Consider the following 26,990-nt stretch of genomic DNA (forward strand, 5'->3'; position numbering starts at 1 on the left):
CTTCTGAATGCCAAGCAGATGCTCTACCACTCAGCTACAGCCCTTCCTCAATTGTGCAGTTACCAGTTTCTTCCTCTCTTGCACACAGAATCACGCACATACCATAAACAGCCCTAGCCACCAAACACACACACAGAAAAGAATCCTCCGCAAACTCATTCTTCGGAGTGCCATAAAACATGCAGTTGTTATTCAATCCAGACACCAATAACTGAGATTTATTTACTTATGTGAGGAATGCAGGGAAAAGGCCACTTTGTGGAGGATCCTTTGGAAATACAATCCTTTGGGGTTTTTTTCCTGTTTACTAGGCTTTGAAAAGCTTAAGCATTTAAAGAACTACCTGATGTTTTAGGAGTTAGCAAAGAACTTTGTCCAGCAAAAGACCCTGTCAAAAGCAGTTAGATTCAGACAAATGTCAGCCTTCCTTCTGGAGCGAATAGAAATAAAATATTTGAACGTACAGCGCCAGAGACTGGGCCAAGGAAAAATGCCTCTCCATTGCATATCTTTTAACGTGCTTTCAAGATCAAATAAGAGGGCTTCCCTCCTCTTCCCCCACCCCACATTCAGGTTCTCCCACAAAAATCCTTTAATCTTATTCTTATTACTTCGGTGTGTTGCTGGAGCGGGGAAAAGTGATGCTTCAGCACTGGGGCTTCTGAATGGCAGGATGAAATAGGAGTATCCGGAGCTAGGGGGGAGGGAAATCTAATGAAAACGCGATGAAGGGAAACATGAAACGGTGAAATGTGGTTGGTAAGAGCAAGAACCTTCATGTACGGGAACATTAAAAAGGAACACACTCAACACTGCCTTTTGCGAGTACTCTGTGGTGAATTCTTTGTTGTTCCAAAGTTGCTGGTTCAACATATGGGGTGATAATGAGCAACCTCTGAATAAATCCCAATTCAGCCATTTCATGCTGGACTCTGCCTTTGAAGCTTTTTTTTAAAGAACGGCGCCCTAGCAGTTTAATGCCAGTTTTGTGTATTCCTTTATGTAGAGACTGACCTGTTTGTCCCATGTGGAAAACAGAAGCGCACTGTTGACACATGATGGTCTATATTTCATTGGAGGATGAACAAGTGGATGATCCCAAGATGGGCTCCCCTGATCAGTGGATTCCCAGATAAGTCGGCTGAGTTCCTGTCTAAGAAGCTCCTGATGGGGGAAATTACTCATCTTTTGCTCCCCACTGCCAAATTCTGCACCATCGCAATTAAAATATGCAAAAAATAGGGTGGGGAAAAAACTGTTAAATTCTTTTATACTTCTGATTTTTAGTAATTTTAAGTTGGCAAGCCACTCTTGTGTTATGCACTAATTTTGTATATCTTATTAATACCAGATTTTTATCAATTTTTGTAATTTGTAATAGTTTTTACAGTTTTATCAAGTTGGACAATCTGATATACTAATTTCTGGCTGGTCAAATAGACCGTATCAATAAACTTGACTTGATCCCAAGGTGGTAATGAGTCCCTCTATCAGCACTGCCCAAATATACATGGAGACAGGCAGCATCTTGCCTATAGCATAAGCCCCCCGATCTTCACGAAAATTGGGACCCCTTTGCTCATTGTGCATGACCGGCTCTTTTTAGCAAAAGCAGCTCTAACATTCTCCTCAAGCTGCAGAGTCCACATGTTGCCGGGAGATTTATTCCGGCTTTGTCCAGCAGCCATGAATCAGCTGTCACCACCGTGCAGGTGCCGTGAAAAAAGCAACAGAGGACAGGCACTCCATCAAACCGAGAGCGCTTGGAAAGCGGCTTAACCAAAAACAGCTGTGCGGGAGACAGTCGGAGCAGACATTTTGACTGCTCCATAGAAAAAAAAAACCCTCTGAATGTTTTTTCTGGGGAGGGGTTTTTTACCATGCACTCACAGAATGTCCCGATTCAATACCTTGTAAAAAAAAATAAAAAAAATAAAAGGAACTATTATTTAGAGACCAGCCTTTGCTTAATTGGAATCGTTCTTAGGACCAAATCAGAGATCTGTGATGATCTCCCAATGCTTTCATTGTTATCCGAAAGTCGTTGCAGTCACCACAACCCTAAGTCAAAAGAACATAAGAAAAGCCATGCTGGATCAGACCAAGGTCCATCAAGTCCAGCAGTCTGTTCACACAGTGGCCAACCAGGGGCCTCTAGGAAGCCCACAAACAAGACGGCTGCAGCAGCAGCATCCAGCCTGCGTTCCACAGCACCTAATATATTCGGCATGCTCCTCTGATCCTGGAGAGAATAGGTATGCATCATGACTAGTATCCATTTTAACTAGTAGCCATCACCACATCCTGGGGAGTTCCACCCATTCTTCTCAGCTGTGGGGCTTAGAGGGTAATTTAAAGGTAAAGGTAGTCCGTGCAATCTCTGGGTCATTACTGACCCATGGGTAACATCACATCGTGACATTTACTAGGCAGACATTTGTCCACGAGATGGTTTGCCACTGCCTTCCCCAGTCGTCTACACTTCCCTCCTAGCAAGCTGGGTACTCATTTTACCGACCTCGGAAGGATGGAAGGCTGAGTCAACCTTGAGCCGGCTACCCGAAACCCACTTCGGTCGGGATCAAACTCAGGACGTGTTGCTGTGGGCCTCTGAGCGACGGTTGCCAACCTCAAGGTAGGGGCTGCAGATCTCCTGGAATTAACGCCTGATCTCCAAACTACAAAGATCCGTTCCCTTGAGGAAGATAACAGGTTTGGAGGATGGGCTCTAGGGCTTAGATCCCTCCCCTTCCCAAACCTGCCATCTCCAGCTTCCACCCCATAATCTCCAGGAATCTCCCAACCTGCTACCCAAAACCAACTTTCGGCGGGATCGAACTCAGGTCATGAGCTGAGCTTTTGACTGCAGTACTGCAGCTTACCACTCTGCGCCACGGGGCTCATTACAGGATAACTGAGATCAGGATAATGACACGGGGGGGGGGGGAATTAGCCCCATTCCTCATTACTGCCGCTCCAATCCAGTTGGAAGTGCCCAGCAACAGCCTTTAAGTAGCAATTAAAATGTTACCAGACCCATTTGACAGATCTCCTGTGTCTCATCTGGTTTCTCCCCCCGCCCTTTTAACGTGACGCAGTGCGCAAAATTCAAAGCACACGTTTAAAAAAATGGCTACACTCACAGCCAAGAGTTAGCTTGATACTCTGAGAACGTTCAAATGCTCTACGCTGAGATCGCTCAAATCAGTTCTGTACATCAGCCGTGCCGCAAACCCCCTGCAACCGATTCTGCCACAGTTTCCCATCGAAGTCCTACTGATTTAACCGAGTGGAATCTAATCTTGGATCTGTGGTCCTTCCCATGGAACCTCAGAATCGTTCATTGCGCCCAAAAGATTCTTGGGTTTCTATTTTCTGATACTTTGGAAACTCCGTTCAAGTTCACGCAAAGGTCTGGAGTTCTTCATTCTTCTCCAGCGACCCGCGCCGAGAACAAGAAGAGCCAGCCAACGCAACCTTCCAAAGTAAAGCCGCGCTAATTCTTCACAACTCCAACCGCGGCATATCAGTTGCTCTCGGCCCAAGTTTTGCTTGGAGCCTGAAAAAGCACCAGCGTTTTACATGAAAAAAGTTCAGAAGGTCTCCCATTCAGGCTTGAACTTAACAGTTGGATGTTTTCGCAAAGGCTCTTCTGCAAGCCGTGACAACAGCGATGATTGGCGATGTTTGCTCAACAACTAAGGAGAGAGGAGCGCATACGATTCACCGCCATGGGCCACAATAGCAATCAGAAATACCGGGGAAGAAGTGTGCGCAAGCCAGAGACGTTCTGAGCATTTTTGCTGCAGCCAGTTGATCCAGCGAAACATGCCAGCCGGTTTTTTAAAAGGACAAGAGCATTCTTACCGAAGTTTGTCCATCTTGAATTTACGAGAAATTGTATTATGAAATACCGTTCGCTTGACTGGGACATGGGAGCAAAGGGAGAGGCAGATTTCCTGCTGACCTTTGAAACCAAGTATGGGTCGCCTAGTATTATTCCGACAGGCTCCACCCATTCTTGATTTCCAAGGTCAAACGCAAGACTCAGGTCATTTATGCATGAGAGTTTTACCTGGGGTTTGAAGCTCTCTCGACCCACACTTTTCTATTGCGAATCCAAAAATTGCTATGCACCAGCAAAGTCACCAAGCTCAAATCCGGAAGCGTCTGAGTCCCCACCCCTTGAAACGCCGCTTTGTAATTGGCCGTAGTGCTTACTCTGAGAAAAACGTCCGGTTCCCCTCTCTCCCATGGGTTGCAAAGCATCATCCCTCTCTTAAAAATAGGTCAAAGGCAGTCAAGCACACTGTATCTTGTTGAGAGAAAGTATATAAAGCATGCATCCAAAACCACCCAGGCAACTTTTGCCCCAGTTCAGAATTTACTCCCCCAAATGTCTCCTTGTCTTTTCTTCTTGCCATTAGTTGATCTGCTCTGATGTCACAATGGAGTTAGGAAGGCAGAGGTGTCATGGCACCTCCAGCTGCCATTGGCTTAATCCCCCCTGATGTCAGAGAGGTTGGGCAGCTGGAGACCACTGAAGGAGAAGGAAACCCCTGAGATTTAATTCCAGGGCCCACCCGACTCTACCTCTTTGCCCCTGAACATTATCTCTTTCTCACATGACCACATGGACACATGAAGCTGCCTTATACTGAATCAGACCCTTGGTCCGTCAAAGTCAGTATTGTCTACTCTGACAGGCAGCGGCTCTCCAGGGTCTCAGGTGGTCTTTTGCATCACCTACAACCTGGTCCTTTTAACTGGAGATGCTGGGGATTGAACCTGGGACCTTTTGCATGCCAAGCAGAGGCTCTACCACTAAGCCATGCCCCCCCCCTGGTAACTCCCATTGAACTGAATGGGACTGAATACCCAACGATTGTGCTGCTTGTCTTGAAACTCTGCAACCTACAGCAATCGACAGGCAGATTTTTAAAGGGCCGAGAGACCAGTACTGGGCCCTGTGATGCTCACACAGGGACCAGGCTCCAGTGTTCTTCATCCGGTGCCTTTTTCATCACCGTCATGAATAGCTAACATCTGTAATTGGTTGTACACCTCAGGACATAGGAGAGAAGGGGGAACATTCAGGGCACATCTGGTGCCTTTATTTACAGAGGTTTGATATTCCCACATGAAATGCATCCACTGGGTTAAATCGATAACAACCCCCCCCCTTCCGGCCACCTACCGGTCCCTTCTCCATCTATCTTAGGCAAAGAGCTAAAAAAAAATAGACAATCCTATTGTATAGGAATTTATGGCATCTCAAGGAAGAGAGGAAGCTCTATGAATAAGAGGCTCCTGGCCTCCGGCATTTGCCCGTTTCCTGGACAATGGGTGTCCCTTATCAACCTCCCTGGGAGAGACGCCATAAACAGAACCAGCCAGCTTTGCTGATTGAAAGATGAAGCAGATTCCAGGGGAATCCAGGAAAGCAAAAGAGAAAAAGAAAGAGAAGCGACAGAAAGTTCCTTAGAAAGCCAAGAATCTCTTCTTACATTCCTCCAGTCCAAAGATGGGGCCAAAGTTAACTTAAGATTCATTCAAGGGGCATAGTGCATAAGAACATAAGAAAGGCCCTGCTGCAACAGACCAAGGCCAATCCAGTCCAGCAGTCTGTTCACACAGTGGCCAACCAGGTGCCTCTCGGAAGCCCACAAACAAGACGACTGCAGCAGCATTGCCCTGCCTGTTTTCCAAAGCACCTCATATAATGTACATGCTCATCTGATCATAGAATCCTGGAGAGAATAGGTATGCATCATGACTAGTATCCTTTTGGCTTTCTAAGGCAGTTCTCAGATCTCAAAAGGCATCTCAGGAAGGTACACGACCTTTTAGAAGTGTGAATTCTGAAAAGCTGCCAGATCTTGCATTTCTGGAAGAATAAGTGGGGCACATTCATAATAGTAATCTGTGATGGGAATTCCAGATGCCAGGGATCCAGCTTTTAAAATAATTTGGCCCTTACTGTGCGCACTTTGACTGCAACCTGGATTCCTGTCTTGGAGGAGCAGCCCTCTCAAGCTGTTGGTTGAGAGGAGGGGACAGTGATTTTAAGCCACTTTGAGACTCCTTAAAGAAAAGTGGGGTATAAAAGCCAACTCTTCTTCTTTACGGCTGGAGCCAAACAAGAGACTTCAAATGGGTTTAGTAGATACGTTTAGTTTCTCACGGTGTTGTGATTGAGGAACCCCATTCAGACACCCAAGCTACACGCATAGCCAAAGAAGCTGCTTGTCAGAGGCCCCCAAACCCCCCTCTCTTTAGCATCAAGCAAGCAGGCATACACACACATCATTCCAAAGGCTGGAAGGTTATCTCTCACATAAGGAGGAACAGCCTCCCTCCCACCTATTCCTCCCTTTCTGATACTTTCGTTCCCCCTGTAAGGGAACAATAGAGTTCTGTTCAGTAATGTAGCAATGCCCACCCACTCTGTAGAAACTATGACGTTGCAGTGACAAGCTGCATCGAATGATATTGGAATGTCAAATGTCTATATAACCTCTTGCATTGTCCCTCCCCCTGTGTGACCGGACTGCAGAGCTCGTTAGTCTGCTTTCTGGGATCACCCGGTCTGACGTATTGGCCAAATAAAGCAAACCGTAACAGCTCAACCCAACCTCCTTGTCTTCATTTACTCCATTGGACTCTATGTAAATGAGGGGTCACATCAACGGTGGGTCTAACTGCATATGGTAGAAATGTGCACTTTTTGTTTTGGCTACACTGTCGCCTCCAGTTAAAAAACTATGGCTGGTTTTTGAAACCAGCACAAAAGCCTGCGAAAACCAGTTAATTAGAGGCAAAAATGGCATTAGCACACATATCGTGAGCAACATGACTTTTTTTTTTCAAATCCTCTTCTGTTCTTTGAAAATGCAACTGTGTGACTGCCGCCTCGGACACTTGCCAAAGGAAGCAAGCCATGTTGCACAGGAGCACAAGTGTGCGTCAAACGCCGCACAAAAATAACCCCGATGCAACCAGAATGAATCATCACACAAAGGCTGTTTGGGGGCAGCCTTTTATCGATGCCCTTGTGGGTATCTGTAGCTGGTGGATAATGCAAATGACATAAAGCTACCGAAGACTGCAGCAAGCAGCACCTACTGCAATGTTAGAACTGTACAAATGGGGAAGGGGCCGTGGCTCAGTGGTTGAGCATCTGCTTGGCATGCAGAAGGTCCCAGGTTCAATCCCCGGCATCTGCAGTCAAAGGGACCAGGCAAATGATGTGAAAGACCCCTGCTTGAGACCCCGGAGAGCCGCTGCCGGTCTGAGTCGACAATACTGACTTTGATGGCCCAAGGGTCTGATTCAGTATAAGGCAGCTTCATGTCTTCAATGTCTTCTCCCAGTTAAACTTGAACTGAGGAGTCAGAAAAATTCCGGAAAAATAAAGAAATGGATAGAAATATCCGCTCATCCTTAAGACTTTTCTTCAAGGAGCACGGCTGACCGTTCGGTAGCAAACTTCTCCGGGAGTAGAAAGGAAAGGATCGGTTCTGAAAAGCCTTTGGATCAGGGGGTCCCTCTCCATCTCCTTTCCCCCTACATGGGTCCGATCTATCCCATTCATTCCAAACACCTCAACAATTCGAGCGCGTTCACAAGAGAATGCCGTTTCCCAATCTTAGCTCCTTTCCATGGACTGAAGTTTTAACTAACACCACCAAGGGAAGCCCTACACTTCCTTTCTGTCTCTGAACAGAAGAGCTTTGGGCAAATGTAATAGCTTATATGCTTCTTTCCCCTTAATTTTATTTTAATCATCTTGCTCAACAAGGTCATGATACCTTGGTGGCAACGAGAATTGCCAGCTGACTATGGAAATTGCCTAACCTAGCCCTAATCTTGTAGTAAACAGAATTGTTCTTGGGGCTAGTGGGGATAAGATTGTAGTTTATTGCACTGTTTATTATATTCAGCATCTCGTTTGTAATGCATAGATTTCTTATTTTTTGTAACCTAGTTATGCCGTTGCTTATGGTGTGCCTTTTACTGTTGTTCTTTATTGCATTGTCGTCTTTCTAAGTTTGTAATGGTCTTGAGTCTCAAAAGGAAACAGACTGTGAATAAAGCAAGTAAGTAAACAAAGGCCATTTATGCATGGCTGTTTCCTCGCGGTCCCCCCACTGACTACTTCGGGGCTTTGCTTTGATTATGCTTGCATTTGCCAACCGTCAGAGGTCACCTCACTCTCCCCGCCCATTTCCCCACGTTTTCTAGATTTGTGTTTAACCAGCCTCCAGAAAACGCGGGCAAAATGCGTGGAAACGCACAGGGAGAACAAGGCAACCTTTGATTAGAGAAGTCAGTCTTGTCAATGTTTTTATTTAACCACCAAGACTGTGCGTTCAGGATTGCAACCCATTTTCGCAGTAGGAGAACCGCTTGCAAGACGAGACAGCAAAAATCCATTTTGTCATTTCAACAGACTTTACTCCCAAGGAAGAACACAAAAGATCGCAACTAACTTTCCTCCTAACTGACTCGATAAAGGCTTACAATGGGAGACCAGAAAAAGTTATTCAGGATGTGCTTGTTGCCGCAGCTCCAATGTGCTTCTTTATTCCAGCGGGTGCCTCTGCTCCACGCGCTGGCACTAATTCTTTTTATAAAGAGAGGCGAAGATTGGTTTCCCTGGGAAAGCAAGGAGCAAAGCAGAGGGCATTAACCTTTCCCCTTAGGACACGGGAAGGCATTCTCTCCTCGGCCCAGGGGGATATCTCTGAAGTCAACTCCGAGCCACCTTGAGCACACGATGGAATGCGGGAAGATGTATTTGCCCTGGGTACCAAATTCCAGCGGCAAAACCCATAAGCTCGTTACGGCTCTGCGGGGAACTCACCATCAAACGGAACGGAACGGCTGGCTTCAGACTTAATGGAGCTCTTTGTTTCCAAGCAAGGGGGGGGGGATCGTACATTTGTGGAAGAAAAACTTACGCTTGGCAGCCGTGCAGCAAAAAAACACAGAGAGGGGGAACCGTTCCTTGGATGCGGGGCCTCTCCAGATGGTCCTTTCCAGGCGACGGCTGTACAAATCGTCGGGAAGCCTTTCCCCCCACCCCTATCAAAGTTGTAAAAGGGTCGACTGCAAGAAGGTTTCACTGTCCACGCTCACAAACAAACAGATTTTCCTTTCCTTTATCCCTTAGAAGCTCCTTGATCCATCGATCTTGAGCAGCATAGTTTTGAATCTAATATCTGCGGGAGACATGAATCATAGAATCATAGAGTTGGAAGGGACCACCAGGGTCATCTAGTCCAATCCCCTGCACAATGCAGGAAATTCACAACTACCTCCCCCCGACACCCTCAGTGACCCATACTTCATGCCCAGAAGCTGGCCAAGGTGCCCTCCCTCTCATGATCTGCCTAAGGTCATAATCAGCATTGCTGACAGATGGCCATCCAGCCTCTTCTTAAAAACCTCCAGGGAAGGAGCGTTCACCACCTCCCGAGGAAGCCTGTTCCACCAAGGAACCGCTCTGTTAGAAAGTTCTTCCTAATGTCTAGACGGAAACTCTTTCGATTTTATTTCAACACGTTGGTCCTGATCCGACCTTCCGCAGCAACAGAAAACAACTCAGCACCCTCCTCTATATAACTGAGATAAATTTTGCCACTGCCAATGTAGCCTTGGGATACCTATCACTTAATTAAAAAAGTCATTATATCAGACACAGAGGCATTGAATTTATGTATTAAAAGAGGAGAGACGCCGTGCTGTCAGGTCCTCACAGAAACTGCATCCCAAGAGCACATGAGATAATGTGTCAATGGAACAAACACATTTTGTCGCTAAGGAAATGTGGTTTCCCCATCGCTTACTAGCACATCACCCTTATGAATGCAGTCGTGAATTTTAGCACTGGATAAGAACGTTATTTACCAGGGCAACACTGTGCATTTCAGCACTCAGACGAATACTCCTCTTACTGCGGGAGGAGCAGCTGCTCACTGGGAGAGCGCAAGATTTGCATGCAGGAATTCCCAGAATTTCCAGTTAAGGGATTTCAAGTTGCAGGTGTTGGAATGATCTTCCTCTGCTGGAGAGCTCCTGCCGGTCAAAGTAGACAACGTGGAGCTCAGGGAGGGGCCATGGCTCAGCGGTAGAACATTTGCGGTGAAAGCAGAAGGTCCCAGGTTCAATCCCCGGCATCTCCAGTCAAAAGCAGCCAGTGTGGAGAGGCAGCATGGTGTAGTGGTTAAGAGCGGTGGACTCTAATCTGGAGAGCTGGGTTTGATTCCCCACTCCTCCACATGAGAGGTGGACTCTAATCTGTAGAACCCGGTTGGTTCCCCCACTCCTACACATGAAGCCAGCTGGGTGACCTTGGGCTAGTCACAGTTCTCTCCGAACTCTCTCAGCCCCACCTACCTCACAAGGTGCCTGTTGTGGGGAGGGGAAGGGAAGGCAGTTGTAAGCCGGTTTGAGATTCCTTAAAAGGTAGAGAAAATCGGCATATAAAACCAACTCTTCTTCTGTGTGTGCGTAAAGTGCTGTCAAGTCGCAGCCAACTTATGGCGACCCCTTTTTTGGGGTTTTCATGGCAACAGACTAACAGAGATGGTTTGCCAGTGCCTTCCTCTGCACAGCAACCCTGGTATTCCTTGGTGGTCTCCCATCCAAATACTAACCAGGGCCGGAGGTCAGGCTAGCCTGGGCCATCCAGGTCAGGGCAACTCTTCTTCTTCTACTACTACTAAAAGAATCAGGCAGTAGGTGATTTGAAAGACCTCTACCTGAGACTCTGGAGAACTGCTGCCAGAGTAGACAATACTGATCTTGATGGGCCAAGGGTCTGATTCAGCATAAATAAATAAAATTGCCCTCGCAGATGTTTTCCTTTTACTCCTATGGCTACAGCCCTTTATGTACATCTTGCTGTCCCAAACACAAAGCATTTGGATCTTTGAGGAAAGTCCACTTTGGAAGGAAAGCGCTCCCTTTTCTCATGCACACACAATCTTCTTGGAATGGGATAGAATCGTAGAGTTAGAAGGGACAACTAGGGTCATCTAGTCCAACCCCCTGCCCAATGCAGGAATTTCACAACTACCTCCCCCACACACACCCAGCGACCCCTACTCCGTGCCCAGAAGATGGCTAAGGTGCCCTCCCTCTCATGAACTGCCTAAGGTCATAGCCTCTGCTTAAAAACCTCCAGGGAAGGAGAGCTTACCACCTCCCGAGGAAGCCTGTTCCACTGAGGAACCGCTCTGTTAGAAAATTATTCCTAATGTCTAGACGGAAACTCTTTTGATTTCATTTTAACCCATTGGTTCTGGTCCAACCTTCTGGGGCAACAGAAAACCACTCGGCACCCTCCTCTCTATGACAGCCCTTCATATACGGCCTTACTGGTCACCCCTCTCCCTTGTACCAACATCCCAGTTTTCGTGGCTGGAGGTTGTACTGGACAGCCCCTTGAAGGAAATGCTCTGCGGTGTAATTTTCTAGAATGTCTTACTTTTAAGGAAGAGCATGGTGCAGCTGTTCACCGAATCATTTAATTATCTATGTTGGCTACAGGTTCTGCCAGCCACAAAAGAGCCTTTGTCAGGAGCAAGGGGGATTTTTTTTTGGTTTAAAAAAATGTTAAAAGAATGGACTTTTTCTCATCTTGACAAGCTTACGGCGACATGGTTCCCCAGGTTTCTAATGACATAATTATGTACAAACAAGGTACATGTGCTCCTACAAGGAGAGGTGTTTCAATGGGAAGGGGTTCTCCTCCCCCCCATCTGAGAAATAAGGTGGCGTTTTGGCTACAGAAGAGGGGGCTTCCCCTACCTTTCAACATGAGGCCTTTAGCCTCCTGTACTCGGAACTGATATCTATCAAATACTTAGGTCATTTATGCAGGGTTGAATCTGCTCCTCACTCAATGCTGACTTTTTAAAAATCCGACCTTTAGAATGACTATTCACGGTCCCGACGCAAGAGGAGAAAGTCAAACAAATTCCACCCCCCCCCCACTCGACTGCTCCTTCTTTCCTTCGTTTGCATAGCCATTAGCGGTCGTCGTTTGCATAGCTAACCCTGAGGCTGTGATTCTTCATGCTTGCTTGAGTGGATGCTTCGAGGAGGGGGCAGAGCAAATAAAAAAGGTCACGTTAAAGGGGCTCTTAAGAAATGTGAAGCAGGTATGCGACGGCTTCACAGTGACTTCTAGATTGACGGTTCAGCGTGAAGAACTCAAAAAAATATGCAGGGCACTTCAATCTGGAACACGCTGCTAATTACCAAGCATAAACAGCCTTAGCGTGTCCAGAAAACAAGCTGCACAAAATTATTTAGACATTTTTGCCTGTCAGAAGCAAAGAGGGCCCTCTCTAGGTACAAGAGCGGCTGTAGAATTTTTGCCATAGTGATGAGATTGGAGGGAGGGCGATCTGTCCAGTTTTAATCCTGCCCTTTGTCCAAGGAGCTCAGGGCACGTGGTGCACCCTCCATTTTACCTTCACAAAACCCCACAGGGTAAGTTAAGCTGAGACGGGGAGACTGGCACCAGGTCACCCAGTGAGCCTCATGGTTCAGTCAGGATTTGAACCTGGGGCCTCCAAGATCTCAATCAGACACTCTTACCATTATACCATGCTACGGTTTGTAAACAGCAATGCCTAAGTGGAAACATATATTGAATTAGTGCTGTTTCACATGCGCAAGTTAGTTAGCCACGACTCCGTGGTGTAGTAGTTAAGCATGGTGGACTCTGGAGAACTGGGTTTGATTCCCCGCTCCTCCACATGAGTGGTGGACTCTAATCTGGTAAACTGGGTTTGTTTCCCCACTCCTACACCATGAAGCCTGCTAGGTGACCTTGGGCTAGTTACAGTTCTCTCAGAACTCTCTCAGCCTCACCAACCTCAAAAGGTGCCTGTTATGGGGAGAGGAAGGGAAGGCAATTGTAAGCCAGTTTGAGTCTCCTTAAAGGTAGAGAAAATCAGGGTATAAAAACCAACTCTCCTTCTTCTTCTTGTGTCTGAGTCAACAAACGCCAACAGGAGGGCACAGAAAGGAAGTAGAAAGCTCCATTGGTGGCAGGCAGGAAACCCCTGGCATCCACAGCTTCTGCTCCCACCCTGGTTTCATAGGTAAGCTGTACCAACCGCTTTCATTCCTATTGGTTGGCATCCACTTGAAAACCACCACCAGGGATGCTAATAAGTTCCAGCAGCCCGTCACGGCCAGTCACTTTGGGGAAGAAAGAAGTGGGTGGCTTGAAAGTGGCAGATCGGCTCAAACGTTCTTCAAATAAAGTTGACATCCCCCTGGAGCCACAAACGCTCCTTTCCGTTCCCCTTCATGTTCTTTTCCAAGCCCTCTGACCTTCCTCCGAGGACAGATTTGGGAGACGTCCCCAAGCTCTATCCTCGAGAGATGCGCCAACTGCATGCAATAGGTGGTGCGATGCACATGAGCTGCTAGTTGAGTTATTTCACATCTGCCTGCTTCCTCATACTGGCATTTTAAACCTCGCTTGTAATGGTGGATGGCATACCCAAAAATGATTGATGGAAATCCAAATAGGAAGAGCGGCTAGCACCTTGACAGTTAGGAAAAAAGTCAATCTGGGTCTGAAAATGGGGGGGAGAGGAGGAGGAGGAGGAGCAGAAGGAGAAGGAGAAGAGGAGGAGGAGGAGTTGGGTTTTCTATGCCAACTTTCTCTACCACTTAAGGAAGAATCAAACTGGCTTAAAATCACCTACCCTTCCCCTCCCCACAAAAGACACCTTGTGAGGTAGGTGAGGTTGAAAGAGTTCAGAGAGAACAGTGACTAGACCAAAGTCACCCAGCTGGCTTCATGAGATTAAAGTCTGCTGCTCATGTGGAGGAGTGGGGAATCCAAACTGGATCGCCAGATTACAGTCCACCACTCTTAACCAGAACTGAGAAGTTCCAAGACTGCCAATGACAAGATCTTCTTATACTTAGGACTGACGCAAGCATACTTGGCACTCAATGGCAAGACATGGCAAGTCACATGTGAACATACCACAGCAGGTCCATCTAATTTGGAGAACAGGGTTCGATGCCCCACTCCTCCACATGAGCAGCAGATTCTAACGTGGAGAACCGGGTTTGATTCCCCACTCCTCCACACAAAGCCTGCTGGGCCAGTCACACTTCTCTCTGAACTCTCTCAGCCCACATGGAGGCAGGCAATGGCAATCCACCTCTGAACATCTCTTGCCTTGAAAACCCTACAGGGTCACCATAAATCAGCTGCAGCTTGACAGAACTTTACACACACATTGCCAACAGTATTCAGAAGCATTCTACCACTGAATATGGAAGTTGCATTTCATCAACATGGCCAATGATGAGCCTCCTCTTCATGAATCTCTCTAATCCCCTTTTAAAGTCATCATTGTTTATAAAAGTAGCGACCAGGGTGTGTGGCAGTGAGTTCATGTGGCAATGAGTTCCACAAGTTAAATGTGCATTGTGTGATGAAGCTCCTAATGGAGTTCAACGTAATCAAGCTAGTTAAATTGTGGAACTCCCTGCCTCAGGATGTGGTGATGGCTGCCAACTTGGAAGGCTTGAAGAGGGGAGTGGACTTGTTCATGGAGGAGAGGGCTATTCATGGCTTCTAGTCAAAATGGATACTAGTCATGACGCATACCTATTATCTCCAGGATCAGAGGAGCATGCCTATTATCTTGGGTGCTGTGGAACACAGGCAGGACAAGGCTGCTGCAGTCGTCTTGTTTGGGGGCTTCCTAGAGGCCCCTGGTTGGCCCCTGTGTGAACAGACTGCTGGACTTGATGGGCCTTGGTCTGATCCAGCATGGCCTTTCTTATGTTCTCATGTTTAATCTGCTCGGGAGCTTTTAATGTTTCATTCAATATGACTCAGTGCTGATTAAAAAATATATATAAAGCTGCCATATACACCTCTCCTTCTTTGTTCCAGCATTCAATTCCAAAGAGGAAAAAGGCGGGTCTCCGGATTGAAAACTGGCAGGAAATGAAGCCATTCCCAATGGGGCGGTCACAAAATAATTAAGCCGTTAAAAACTTTCTCTTTCTCTCTATAATAACATTGGGAAAATGTAACAATATTCTTTCTCACTAGGCAGCAGGAGGTCAGCAATTAAGAGCCGCACCTAAAGTTTAAACCTGTTTCCAAGCCAAGAGATGTTCTTTGGGAACGCTGGTAAATTGCCCGCTGTAGTTATCAGTTAAGATTACTGATGGGACGGATGCCTACACCACTGCAGTTCACAAAGATGACCCTCTCTGGAGACAGAATGATTCTCTGGCCTTTCTTTGGAACTATCAGCGCAAGAAAGACGGAGCAATAAATAGTAAAATGCCACAGAACTGGAGGAACCAGAGCAGCTGCACAGATGTTCTGGTATCGGCACCAATGCATGCATAAGCTGACCCTGGAGAGAGAAGTCTAGAAATGCTTTTTAGGGAGCTGCAGGTGGGCTTTCTAGAGCAGCCTCCAACAGTCTCCCCATTCCATGCATTTTGGAATTCTGCGTTACTTGCATCTTGTTTCCATCATGGAGCTCTCTCCGTTAGATATCCTCCATTATCCCTTTGTTTTATTTCCAAATTTGAAACACAGCAACATAGAATCATAGAGTTGGAAGGGACCACCAGGATCATCTAGTCCAACCCCCTGCACAGTGTAGGAAATTCACTACCTCCCACACACACACACTCAGAGACCCCTACTCCATGCCCAGAAAATGGCCAAGATGCCCTCCCTCTCATCATCTGCTTAAGGTCATAGAATCAGCATTGCTGACAGATGGCCATCTAGCCTCTGCTCAAAAACCTCCAGGGAAGGAGCACTTACCACCTCCCGAGGAAGCCTGTTCCACTGAGGAACCGCTCTAACTGCTAGAAAATTCTTCCTAATGTCTAGACGGAAACTCTTGATTTAATTTCAACCCGTTGGTTCTGGTCCGACCTTCTGGGGGAACAGAAAACAACTCGGCACCATCCTCTACATGACAGCTCTTCAAGTACTTGGTGATGGTTATCGTATCCCCTCTCAGTCTTCTCCTCTTCAGGCTAAACATACCCAGCTCCTTCAACCTTTCCTCATAGGACTTGGTCTCCAGACCCCTCACCATCTTTGTTACCCTCCTCTGGACACGTTCCAGCTTGTCTACATCTTTCTTAAATTGTGGTGCTCAAATTGTGGGGCTTTGTCTGCTCATTCCCAGCAACTCGAGTCCTGGGGGAAAAGAGACAAGCCAGAAGACTGGGAATGGGTCACTATGAATTATTACAAATGTGTACGCACTATTTGGCATCAGTTTTGATGCCAACCAGCAACTGAATCCACTCATGTACTCTAGACCAATCCTGCTCAGTTTTGCAATCAGAGAGGGCGTGATTTGCAGAGAACCCTACTGCCCCTTTAATAGTTGGCAACAGGTACACACACATTAGTTCTAGAGACAGAGATGATAAGGAGGAGGAGGAGGAGGAGAAGAGTTGGTTTTTATACGCTGACTTTATCACTTAAGGAAGAATCAAACTGGCTTACAATCACCTCCCCCTCCCTACAACAGACACCCTGTGAGGTAGGTGGGGCTGAGATAGCTGTGACTAGTCCAAGGTCACCCAGCTGGCTTCATGTGGATGAGTGGGGAAACCAACCTTTTCCACCAGATTAGCGTCTGCCACTCATATGGAGGAGTGGGGAATCAAACCTGGTTCTCCAGATTAGAGTCCACCGCTCCAAATCACTGCTCTTAACCACTACACCCCACTGATGAAAAGTGCTGGGACGAATCCATTTTCTTGGGACGGAATGCATGCAAATACCTGTCGTTTAGCATGAGTTACTGGCCACAGGTTTTGCAAAAAGCCCCAGAGAAGGAACATCTGCCAGGGATAGAGCAATTAAGCATAGCATGAAAAATGTTTCCACACAGAGAAGTTTCGAGATTGCTGAGAGGCCCCTTTTTTGAGGAAATGAAATCTAGGCGCTAAGGAGGGAGGAAAAATCAGATCAACCAACCCTAGGAGCAGCGACTGCAAGAGGCAGAGAAAAGCGGGGTACAAAAACCCACTCTTCTTCCAGGAACATCCGAACCCTACCCGGACTACCAACTCCAGGCTTGATTCTGCCCCTCCCACACTCCCTTAAAGCCACTTCTACGGCAGCTGAAAGGCCGTTTCCTCTTTTCCGGCACGTCAAGAGTGATGGATGTCCAGGGAAGTCCAAGCAGTTCCTCAACAACCTGTTCCCCTCATTACCGCGGCCTCCTCTGGACAAGCTTCACAAAAAGGAAGCTGTAAAGACCAAAGTCATACAAGCCTCCCAAGTGCTCACATCGCACCTGCCAACCGCTGGTTAGTTTAATAGACTCTCCAGAGATAGGTCTGCACCTTGCAAGTATCATTGTGGTGTAGTGGTTAAGAGCGGTGGACTCTGATCTGGAGAACCGGGTATGATTCCCCACTCCTCCACATGAGCAGCGGACGCTAATCTGGTGAATCGGGTTGGTTTCCCCACTCCTACGCACAAAGCCAGCTGGGTGACCTTGGGCCAGTCACAGCTCTCTTAGAGCTCTCTCAGCCCCACCTACCTCACAGGATGGCTGTCTGTTGTGGGGAGGGGAAGGGAAGGTGATTGTAAGTTAGTTTGATTCTTCCTTAAGTGGTAGAGAAAGTCGGCATATAAAAACCAACTCTTCTCCTCCTTCTGCTACAGTAAAAACCCAGGACAGGAAAAGAGAGATGACTCCTAGCTGTTGCCAGGAGAAGCCCATAGTTCCATTTGTTTGGCATCAGGTAGGACAGCGAAACCAGAAACACCTCTGCAAATTCAACATTTCAAAATAACAATGCTGTAGAGAAAGGAGGCATCCTAGAGGCACCTTCCCTGCAACCCATAGAACATTTTTCCTCATCTGGAGAAGGGTGGGGGAAGGAAGCCACAGATAAAGTTTTGTGAAAATGAATCTTATGGCAACTTAAAGACTGTTCTTATCCTCGCATAAGCTTCAATGGACTAGAGCAGCTTGCTGCATTACTTCCTAATGGGAGCCAGTGTGGTGCAGTGGTTAAGAGCGGCGGTTTGGAGCAGTGGACTCTGATCTGGAGAGCTGGGTTTGATTCCTCACTCCTCCACATGAGCGGTGGACACTAATCTGGTGAACAGGGTTGGTTTCCCCACTCCTACAAATGAAGCCGGCTGGGTGACCTCAGGCTAGTCACACTCTCTCAGCCCCACCTACCTCACAGGGTGTCTGTTGTGGTGAGGGGAAGGGAAGGCTTCCAATCTCCTTCCCTTCCCCTCCCCACAACAGACACCCTGTGAGGTAGGTGGGGATGAGAGAGCTCTAAGAGAGCTGTGACTAACCCAAGGTCACCCAGCTGGCTTCATGGTTCAAGAGGGAAACCAAGCCGGTTCACCAGATTAGAGACTGCAACTCATGTGGAGGAGTGGGGAATCAAACCCGGCTCTCCAGATTAGTCCACCACTCCTAACCACCAATCTTAACCACTACACCATGCCGGCTAGCAAACCCAAGGCCTCAGTCTTGCTTCCAGTTTGACATTGGAGAAGGAAGGGCGGGGATGCCTTGGTGCCCTCTGTCTCGAGACGCCATTTATCACTCGCCTTTCACAACCGAGGGCAGGCAATTCGAAAGAAATTGCCGGGAGGCCTCTGCTTCCCTGGGTGGCTCCTGCCAGCTGCGGGACGGTTTACCCCGAAGCAGGAGTGCCGTTATCGGGGAACTCAATTTGGCTTGATATTGCCCAGAATAAACACAGTTCAACAACCGCAAAGGAACTCGAGCGATGCTGGAATGCAGAGGGCTTCCAAAGTATTCGAACTGTTTGAGGATGGAAGGAAAGCTGTCCTCCCTGTTCCACCCGCCCCTCATTAATTATTTCACGAAAGCATGGGGGGGCGCTTGGTCCTTTCCAGAGCGCCCATAATCACTAATTGAACTGGATTCTCAAAATGGTTCTGCGTCTTGAATTGATACAGAAAGCTGCTGAATGTTGGAATGGGAATGTTGTTCTAATTAGATAACCCTTTCAGGATTTTTTTTTTAAGTCAAAAGGCTTTGAGGTCAGACTGTGAATTATTAAAAGTCCGCACGCACTATTTGGATAGTTGACACGCCGCAGAGCTCAGAGGATAAACGTATGTCTGTTCGGGTCAATTCTGATCTGTTCCGGAGGAATGGAAACGGTCAAGTCCTGCTTAAATTTTGCACAAAGATAGTCTAGAACGGGGAACGTTTAACGTGGCGAGGGCTGCTTCTCGTGCTAGCACATAGCATAAGCACAGCCCTGCTTGTTGTGATCAAGGGTCCGTCTTATTCAGCATCCCACAGAAAGCCAGCGTGGTGTAGTGCTTAAGAGCAGCAGACTCTGATCTGGAGAACCAGGTTTGATTCCCCACTCCTCCACATGCAGCCTGCTGGGTGACCTTGGGCCAGTCACAGTTCTCTTTGAACTCTCTCAGCCTCACCTATCTCACAAGGTGTCTGCTGTGGGGAGAGGAAGGGAAGGCGATTGTAAACTGGGTTGAGACTCCTTAAAAAAGGTAGAAAAAATCTGCGTATAAAATAAAATAATATAAAATAAAATATAAAATAATATATTTATTATATATCCAACTATTCTTCTTCTTCTAATATTGAGGTTCAGCGTTCTCTTCCTTTGGCATTCATGCATCAAATTCTCCTTTATTACCCATTATAGTAACAAACGCTCCAGGAGACCCTACTTTGCAGCCTGGGTCATAATTCTGTTGCTTCAGGAAATAACCGCATCGTCTCAAATCAATAGCCCACGACTCACCTCTGTAGTTAGGCTGCGGCTTTGACAGATGGTTTATGGGAGGGGAGATGCCTCGGGACAGCTCAGCGCTCACGATACTCTCGCAACGATCGCCGGAGCCAAAACGAAAAGTTTCAATATAGACGGAAGTTTTGCAAAAGTCTAGAAGGGGTTTCTGCCAAAAGCACCAGCGCCAAGACCCAGGTTCAAATCTCTATGCTGCCACGGAACCTTGCTGGGTGTTTAACTTTGCCCCCCCCCCCCCGCCCTCTGCCCTCACCGGCACATCTCCCCTCTGTTTTCCCCCACTCACAATGCACATCTGCAACTCTGGTCCAGGGAAAAGTCAGGGTTTTGCAATCAGAAATTGGAAGAAAGTTAACCCCCCTCCCACGTCAGTGTGGTGTTGTAGTAAAGAGCAGTGGTTTGGAGCAGTGGACTGTGATCTGGAGAACCGGGTTTGATTCCCCACTCCTCCACATGAGAGGCAGATGCTAATCTGGTGAACTGGACTTGTTTCCTCACTCCTGCGCATGAAGCCAGCTGGATGACCTTGGCCTAGTCACAGCTCTCTTCGAGCTCCCTCAGCCCCATCTACCTCACAGGATGTCTATTGTGAGGAGGGGAAGGGAAGGTGATTGTAAGCCGTTTTGATTCTGCCTTAAGTGGTAGAGAAAGTCGGCATATAAAAAGTCAACAATTCTTCTCCTCGACAGCTCTCTGGTGCAAAACACACCTGAATTCTCAGACCTCTGTCTGCTGCTCAGCATCTTAGTTTGGCCCAAATATAGGTTTTTTTTATGGAGGGGAGCAAGAAGATATCGCCCAAACACTCCCCCTGCCTTTACTGCACTTCTCTCCCCCTGTTTAAAAACATTCACCAAACTTTCCCTTTAGAACTAAATAACGTCTTGCAAGAATTTGGCTCCATTTCCTCCTCCGTCTTCTTCAAAGAGTCCGGCACTACCTGTTTGCCAGCTATCAAATACCTCATATTTGGCTGAAGGACAAACAGATAGTTGGGAAATAAAATGGAGGTGTTTGGGTCATCTTTTAAAAATAAAAACAACCTGGCAAAGTCTTAAAAAATTAATAAGAAAGCAGACCCTGGGAGACTCAATGTGGGAACGGTGCTAACAAAAGAAAGATCATGGAAGAAGAATATCCAATCCGTTTAGCGATTGTGCAGTATTTGCGCCACGTGTGCAAAAATGCTCCACCATCAATTTTGTGTAATGTTCATAAGCAGAGCAACGTGCTGTTTAATTAGACACATACCCAATTCTTGCATAGAATTCTCACTCATGACACCAAATTTTGCATTACTTTGCATGCACAAAAATCGTGCATCACAAAAATTAAACCGCCATATGGTCTCTGTGCAGTTCCCACTGCACCCTACCCCACCCCCAGCAATCCTTTAGGGTGCTCTGACCACCTCTGCCGGTGACAAATTCACAGCAACTTCCCAAAGAGACCGATTTTCCTCCTCTCCTACTGACTGAACGACCCAGACAGAACCAGGGCAAAAGCCTTTTCCAGCTGAACAGTCTGAGGGGATTAACAGGAGGAACAAAGTCATTAGTGAATCGAGGGACTCGATGGCCAGATGAGATGCAAATGAGGAAAGGGCACCAAGAAAGAACAGACAAAAATTCCAATGTGGGAACTTGGGTGTTCCTTGAATCACCTGTGCACCTGCCCATCACCTGTCCATCATACTGCCTACTCAATTTATGCCGTTTTATGAGTCTGCCCGTCTAAATGCAACTCCCTCTTTGTAGAAAAACCTAGGTTGGCATGCTCCGCTTCTGGGGCGGTACACAGGGGAAGAACTTCCTTCCTATTCTTTCTGATATGGGGAGGGGGTGGAGGAAGAGGGATGGGTTCGGAATGAGTGAGCCAACGGGTTGAGATTAAATCATAAGAGTTTCCATCTAGACATTGGGAAGAATTTTCTAACAGTTAGAGCAGTTCCTCAGTGTAACAGGCTTCCTTGGGAGGTGGTGAGCTCTCCTTCGTTGGAGGTTTTTAAGGTTAGATGGCCATCTGTCAGCAGTGCTGATTCTATGATCTTAAGCAGATGATGAGCGGGAGGGCATCTTGGCCATCTTCTGGGCATGGAGTAGGGGTCACTGGGGAAGGGGGGGAGGTAGTTGTGAATTTCCTGCATTGTGCAGGGGGTTGGACTAGATGACCCTTGTGGTCCCTTCCAATTCTATGATTCTATGAGCAAGTGTGGTGTAGGGGTTAAGAGCAGCGGACTCTAATCTGCAGAACTGGGTTTGATTCCCCGCTCCTCCACATGAAGCCTGTTGGGTGACCTCGTGCTAGTCATGGTTCTCTTCAAACTCTCTCAGCCCCACCTACTTCACAGGATGGTTGTTGTCATTCCGGAAGTGACTGCGAAGCCGGAGCTTACCTGCTTCGCATTACCAAAGAGGCCATTTAACACGACCTCGGTGTTTGCCGCAAAGTATCTCCCTCACGGAACAATGCAAAACAACAGCGGCGCGTTAGCTATGCATATGTGAATGGCTATGCAAACAGGGACAAAGGAGCAGGCGAGTGGGGGGAGTGGAACGTCTCCTTTTGAGTCGGGATCATGAAAAGGCATTTTGAAAGTCGCATTTTTAAAAAGAGATTTGAGCGAGCATCAAAACTGACCATGCAAAAATGGCCTATGTATCAGCCTTCAGAAACCTGTTTCACAGCGCCTGGGTCATCACCAATCACAAGCCACACAAGGCCTCATCTCACAATTGCAGCAATTTTGTGATTTTTTTTTTTAATGTTACCCGGTCGTTTGAGTTCTTTCAAAGTCATGTGACCCACGCTGCTCAAAGGCAGGACTGCTCTTTCCTTCTAAACAAGTCGGGTATCCCTGCAAGACTGTCTCCTTCCCCAAGTGAACTCCCCCCTCGCCTACCCACGCTCATTCTGCAGGACTGGGATATCACAGGGCAGACGTTCGACAAGCGGTCCAGCGAGATCAATGCCGAGGGAGAATCCCTCGTGTTAAAGATCATTTGGAATAAGCCTTCTGCACCTGTACTGATGTAACTCTTTATTTTAACAGCGAGGGAAATCAGTTATTTCTGTCTGCACGTTTTAAGTAAATTGCTACGGGATGTGCGGGACGTCAGCCAAGAAAGCATATTGCATTCTGGCTCAGCCATCAGTTGCTCTATTACATTCCAGCCCAGTCCAAGGGCGATGTTGACTCTTTCCCACTCTTGGTGTGAACATGCATTAAAAAAAACAACCCTGCCCTGACCTTCTATCTAAGTCAGTGGTTTTGCAAACTTTCTTCCCTCAAGGAAGTCTTTCCGTAGCCGTTTGGCCTGCCATGTAGGGTTGCCGACCTCCAGGAGGTGGCTGGAGATCTCCTGCTTTTACAACTGAACTTCAATGCCATCAAGTCCAATCGCCAAAGCGGCCATTTTTTCCAGGTGAACTGATCTCTATCAGCTGGAAATTCAGTTGTGATAGCAGGAGATCTCCAGCTACTACCCGGAGTTTGGCAACCCTAGCAGAGAGATAGTAGATCTTTGCAAGAATGTACATGTGAGAAAAGCCATTTATGCGGTACTGCACGTTTAGTAAAGAATACAGGGAAGCAACCTGCCAAAGAACCATAAAGAGGTCAACGAACGGCCGAACCAATGGTAAAAAAAAATCATCTCTTTCAACAAGCAAACAGAAAATAACTATTTATTTATTCTTTCTACTTCTATCCCACCCTTTCCCGACCAAGTCAAGCTCAGGGTGGCTCACAACAAATTCCAACAACAATTAAAATCCCGTCTACTCCAATTTAAAAATTCTCAATAGCTAATAAAAATCCACTGGCGTCCTCAAAACCGTATAACAATAGCAGGGGGATCAATATAACAAGATAACCGTATAACAACAGCAGGGAAGCAAGCTGAACCGGCAGGTGTCTGAGCATCCCTAACCCAGGACAATCTTTAAAGCGGCATGCTCTTTTTAAAAAAAAAATGTCTGGTGTCACCCTTGATACCTTTCATTAGATTTCACCGCAGATGTTGAGTCTGTCTATAAAAGAATATTATACGCCTCGGAAAAATTGCCTAACAACCGAAGTTTGGCTAAATTACACCTTCATCCAGCACTGTGACACAAAGAAGAGAAGGCGCCTGACAAATGCCGAAAGGGAAAGAATTCCTTAGCTCTTGTGTCACCATCAAGGAAAGCCTGGGGTTCTCAAAAGACAAGAACATCCAGAGAAGGACTGCTCTAGAACAGTGGTTCTCATCTTTTTCCGACCGGGGCCCCCTTGTCCTGCCAGTAGAAAGGTAGCTATTTAAATGTTTTGTTTGCAAACAGCCAAGGAACAAAGAAGCATAACCAGCCACACAAAATACACCCATACAGTTCTTATTGGGAAATGGAAATTTACAAAAAATACCCCACAAAAAGGGAATACAACACGCTAATAAACAACGGTGTTCACATACAAGGGAGAACAAAGCTTCTACCACTGTTTTCTATTTTCTTCACTTCTCTGTTTTCTTTTTTCTTTTCTTTTCTCGGTCACTTCTCTGCTTTTTTTCACTTCTCACTTCCCTCTGTGACCCCTTAGTCTCATGCCGCGGCCCCCCCATTTACACAATTTTCACCTGTGGCCCCCTTGGAATATCCTGGGGGTCCCCGGGGGGGGGGGCCATATGCCCCCAGGTTGAGAACCAGTGGCCTAGAAGACATTGCCATGTGCTTTTACAACTAGCGGATATGGTCCTTCAGATATTCTGTGCCCATATTACATAGGGCTTTAGAAAGAAAGTTCGAATTGTGCCCAGGAATAAACTTGGCCGCCAAAGCAGCTCTTTCAAGACAGGAGTAATAGGATCATTGCAGCTATTAGAACTCTCGCCACAGCGTTTTGGATCAGGTTATGATTCCAGATAGCTTCCCAGGACAGTCCCACATTTCATTCGTGCAGTAATCAAGCTCAGTTGTGACCAGGGTACAGATGACTGTAACTAAGCCAGTTATTAGTCAACACAATATGCACAGACTGCTAAATGCATTTCGACTCCAACCGGGAGTAATTTAATCAAGTGACTTTAAAGCAGAGGAAGGCCGAATTAGACCCCTTCACTCTGGGAGGCTGACCTTCCACAGGTGTGTGGATTCCTCCCCACCAACACGCCCCAAAACATTTACACACGGATTAATCTACCAGCTGCAGCTTGAAGTGACATAGTTCAGCGAGAACTACACAGTTCTGTCAACTGTATAGCTCAACTCAACGGAGTATGATCCACCAAAAGTGTGATTCCCTTCCAAGTGACCACATTAAGGAACAGGTTTTTTTAAAATATGCCTCTAAATATGCAAAACGTCCCTACAGATATAGTAGCCAGCTTCTGAAGAGCAGGCACCAGGAAACAGGAAGGTTTCTGTGCAGTAGAGCACACTAGGAGCTCTTCGAAGGTCTTTCCAGAGAGAATCTCTGCTGTCAAGAGCTAATTACATATTTCTAAACCAATTAAATCTGACAAAAGGCAGCCTTGCTCCTGTCTGCCTTGAAATATTTGGGGCCTATCTAGAAGCAGACCCATCTTTCTGTTTTCCTTTAATGGGGATTGCTCGAACTTTTTTCCCCCTGAAGAGGATTTTAGAATATGAGACCTTCCAGGAAAACAAATCTCCTGCTTTCCCCATTGCTCACAGGTCTTACCTGTATGATGCAGAAATTCACCCAAGAGGTGGTGAAGTATATTCTCGTTTGGTAATATTGTCATGATGCAATGACTGCACTGAGAAAATGCCACAAACTTACACATTTCCCCAAACTTAAATTGTTTAAAGACATGAACTTTGGAAGGAGAAGCTAGGCAGCGTTAAGGAGATACGCAGTCCTCTAGTTCCATAAGTTATTCTGACCAAAGAACAGGCATTTATTTGGGGGTACATTGTACACAAAATGTGTGTGTGTTAAGTGCCGTCAAGTCGCCTCCAACTCATGGCGACCCTATGAATGAAAGTCCTCCAAAATGTCCTATCTTTGACAGCCTTGCTCAGATCTTGCAAATTGAGGGCTGTTGCTTCCTTTATTGAGTCCATCCATCTCTTGTTGGGTCTTCCTCTAGTACACACAATAATAGTTACGAAAGGTCAAGGGAATGGCTACACCACAAACTGATTTGTCACTTACAGGGGCAGCTAGCCAGCGAGGTGTAGTAGTTAGGAGCGGCAGACTCTAATCTGGAGAACCGGGTTGGTTTCAGTTCACCTCCATATGAAGCCTGTTGGGTGACCTTGGGCTAGTTGCAGTTCTTTTAGCCCCACCTACCTCACAAGGTGTCTGTTGTGGGGAGAGGAAGGGAAGGAGATTGTGATCTGGTTTGATTCTCCTTAAAAAGTTAAAGAAAGTTGGCATATTAAAACCAACTCTTTTTCTTTTTCTAGCTGTGACCGAATTCTCCATGCACACATACGGAACTAAAATTTCCAGGATTCCTTGGGGAAGAGCCATGGTAATTGAATGGGTGTAAAGCTGATATGGCTTGGTAGGATAGACGGGGAACATTGGACAGTATCAAGTAAAAAAAAAAAGTTTCATGTTCAAAAGAAATAAGCACAGGGAAAATGTAAAGAGAATACTCACCATATTGGCAGCAGGGACCTTGGAAACCCGCAGGGCAGTGACAGACGTGGGGCGCTTCTTCCACGCAATTCCCACCATTGAAACAGACACCAAAATTGCAGACGGCTAAAAAAGAGCAAAATATGCAGCGCCACATGAGATATCACACACACGTTTTGGGCACCACAATTTAAGAAAGATGTAGAAAAGCTGGAATGTGTCCAGAGGAGGGCAACAAAGATGGTGAGAGGTCTGGAGACCAAGTCCTATGAGGAAAGGTTGAAGGAGCTGGGTATGTTTAGCCTGGAGAGAAGACTGAGAGGGGATACGATAACCATCACCAAGTACTTGAAGGGCTGTCATATAGAAGACGGTGCCGAGTTGATTTCTGTTGCTCAAGAAGATCAGACCAGAACCAATGGGTTGAAATTAAATCAAAAGAGTTTCCGTCTAGACATTAGGGAGAATTTTCTAACAGTTAGAGCGGTTCCTCAGTGGAACAGGCTTCCTCAGGAGGTGGTAAGCTCTCCTTCCTTGGAGGTTTTTAAGGTTAGATGGCCATCTGTCAGAA

The 26,990-nt window shown here is 46.7% G+C and overlaps 1 protein-coding gene across 1 annotated transcript in view; it reads right to left on the bottom strand.

Annotated features, from left to right (window-relative positions):
- Positions 1-26,990, bottom strand: part of MEGF6 (multiple EGF like domains 6) — a 155,737-nt gene that overhangs the window by 104,844 nt on the left and 23,903 nt on the right. Inside the window, exon 3 of the mRNA XM_056865531.1 lies at positions 26,441-26,545. Coding sequence (XP_056721509.1) covers positions 26,441-26,545 — 105 coding nt within the window. The remainder of the gene's footprint in view (positions 1-26,440; positions 26,546-26,990) is intronic.

Source organism: Euleptes europaea, chromosome 19 (assembly GCF_029931775.1).
Source record: "Euleptes europaea isolate rEulEur1 chromosome 19, rEulEur1.hap1, whole genome shotgun sequence".
NCBI classification, from domain to species: domain Eukaryota; kingdom Metazoa; phylum Chordata; class Lepidosauria; order Squamata; family Sphaerodactylidae; genus Euleptes; species Euleptes europaea.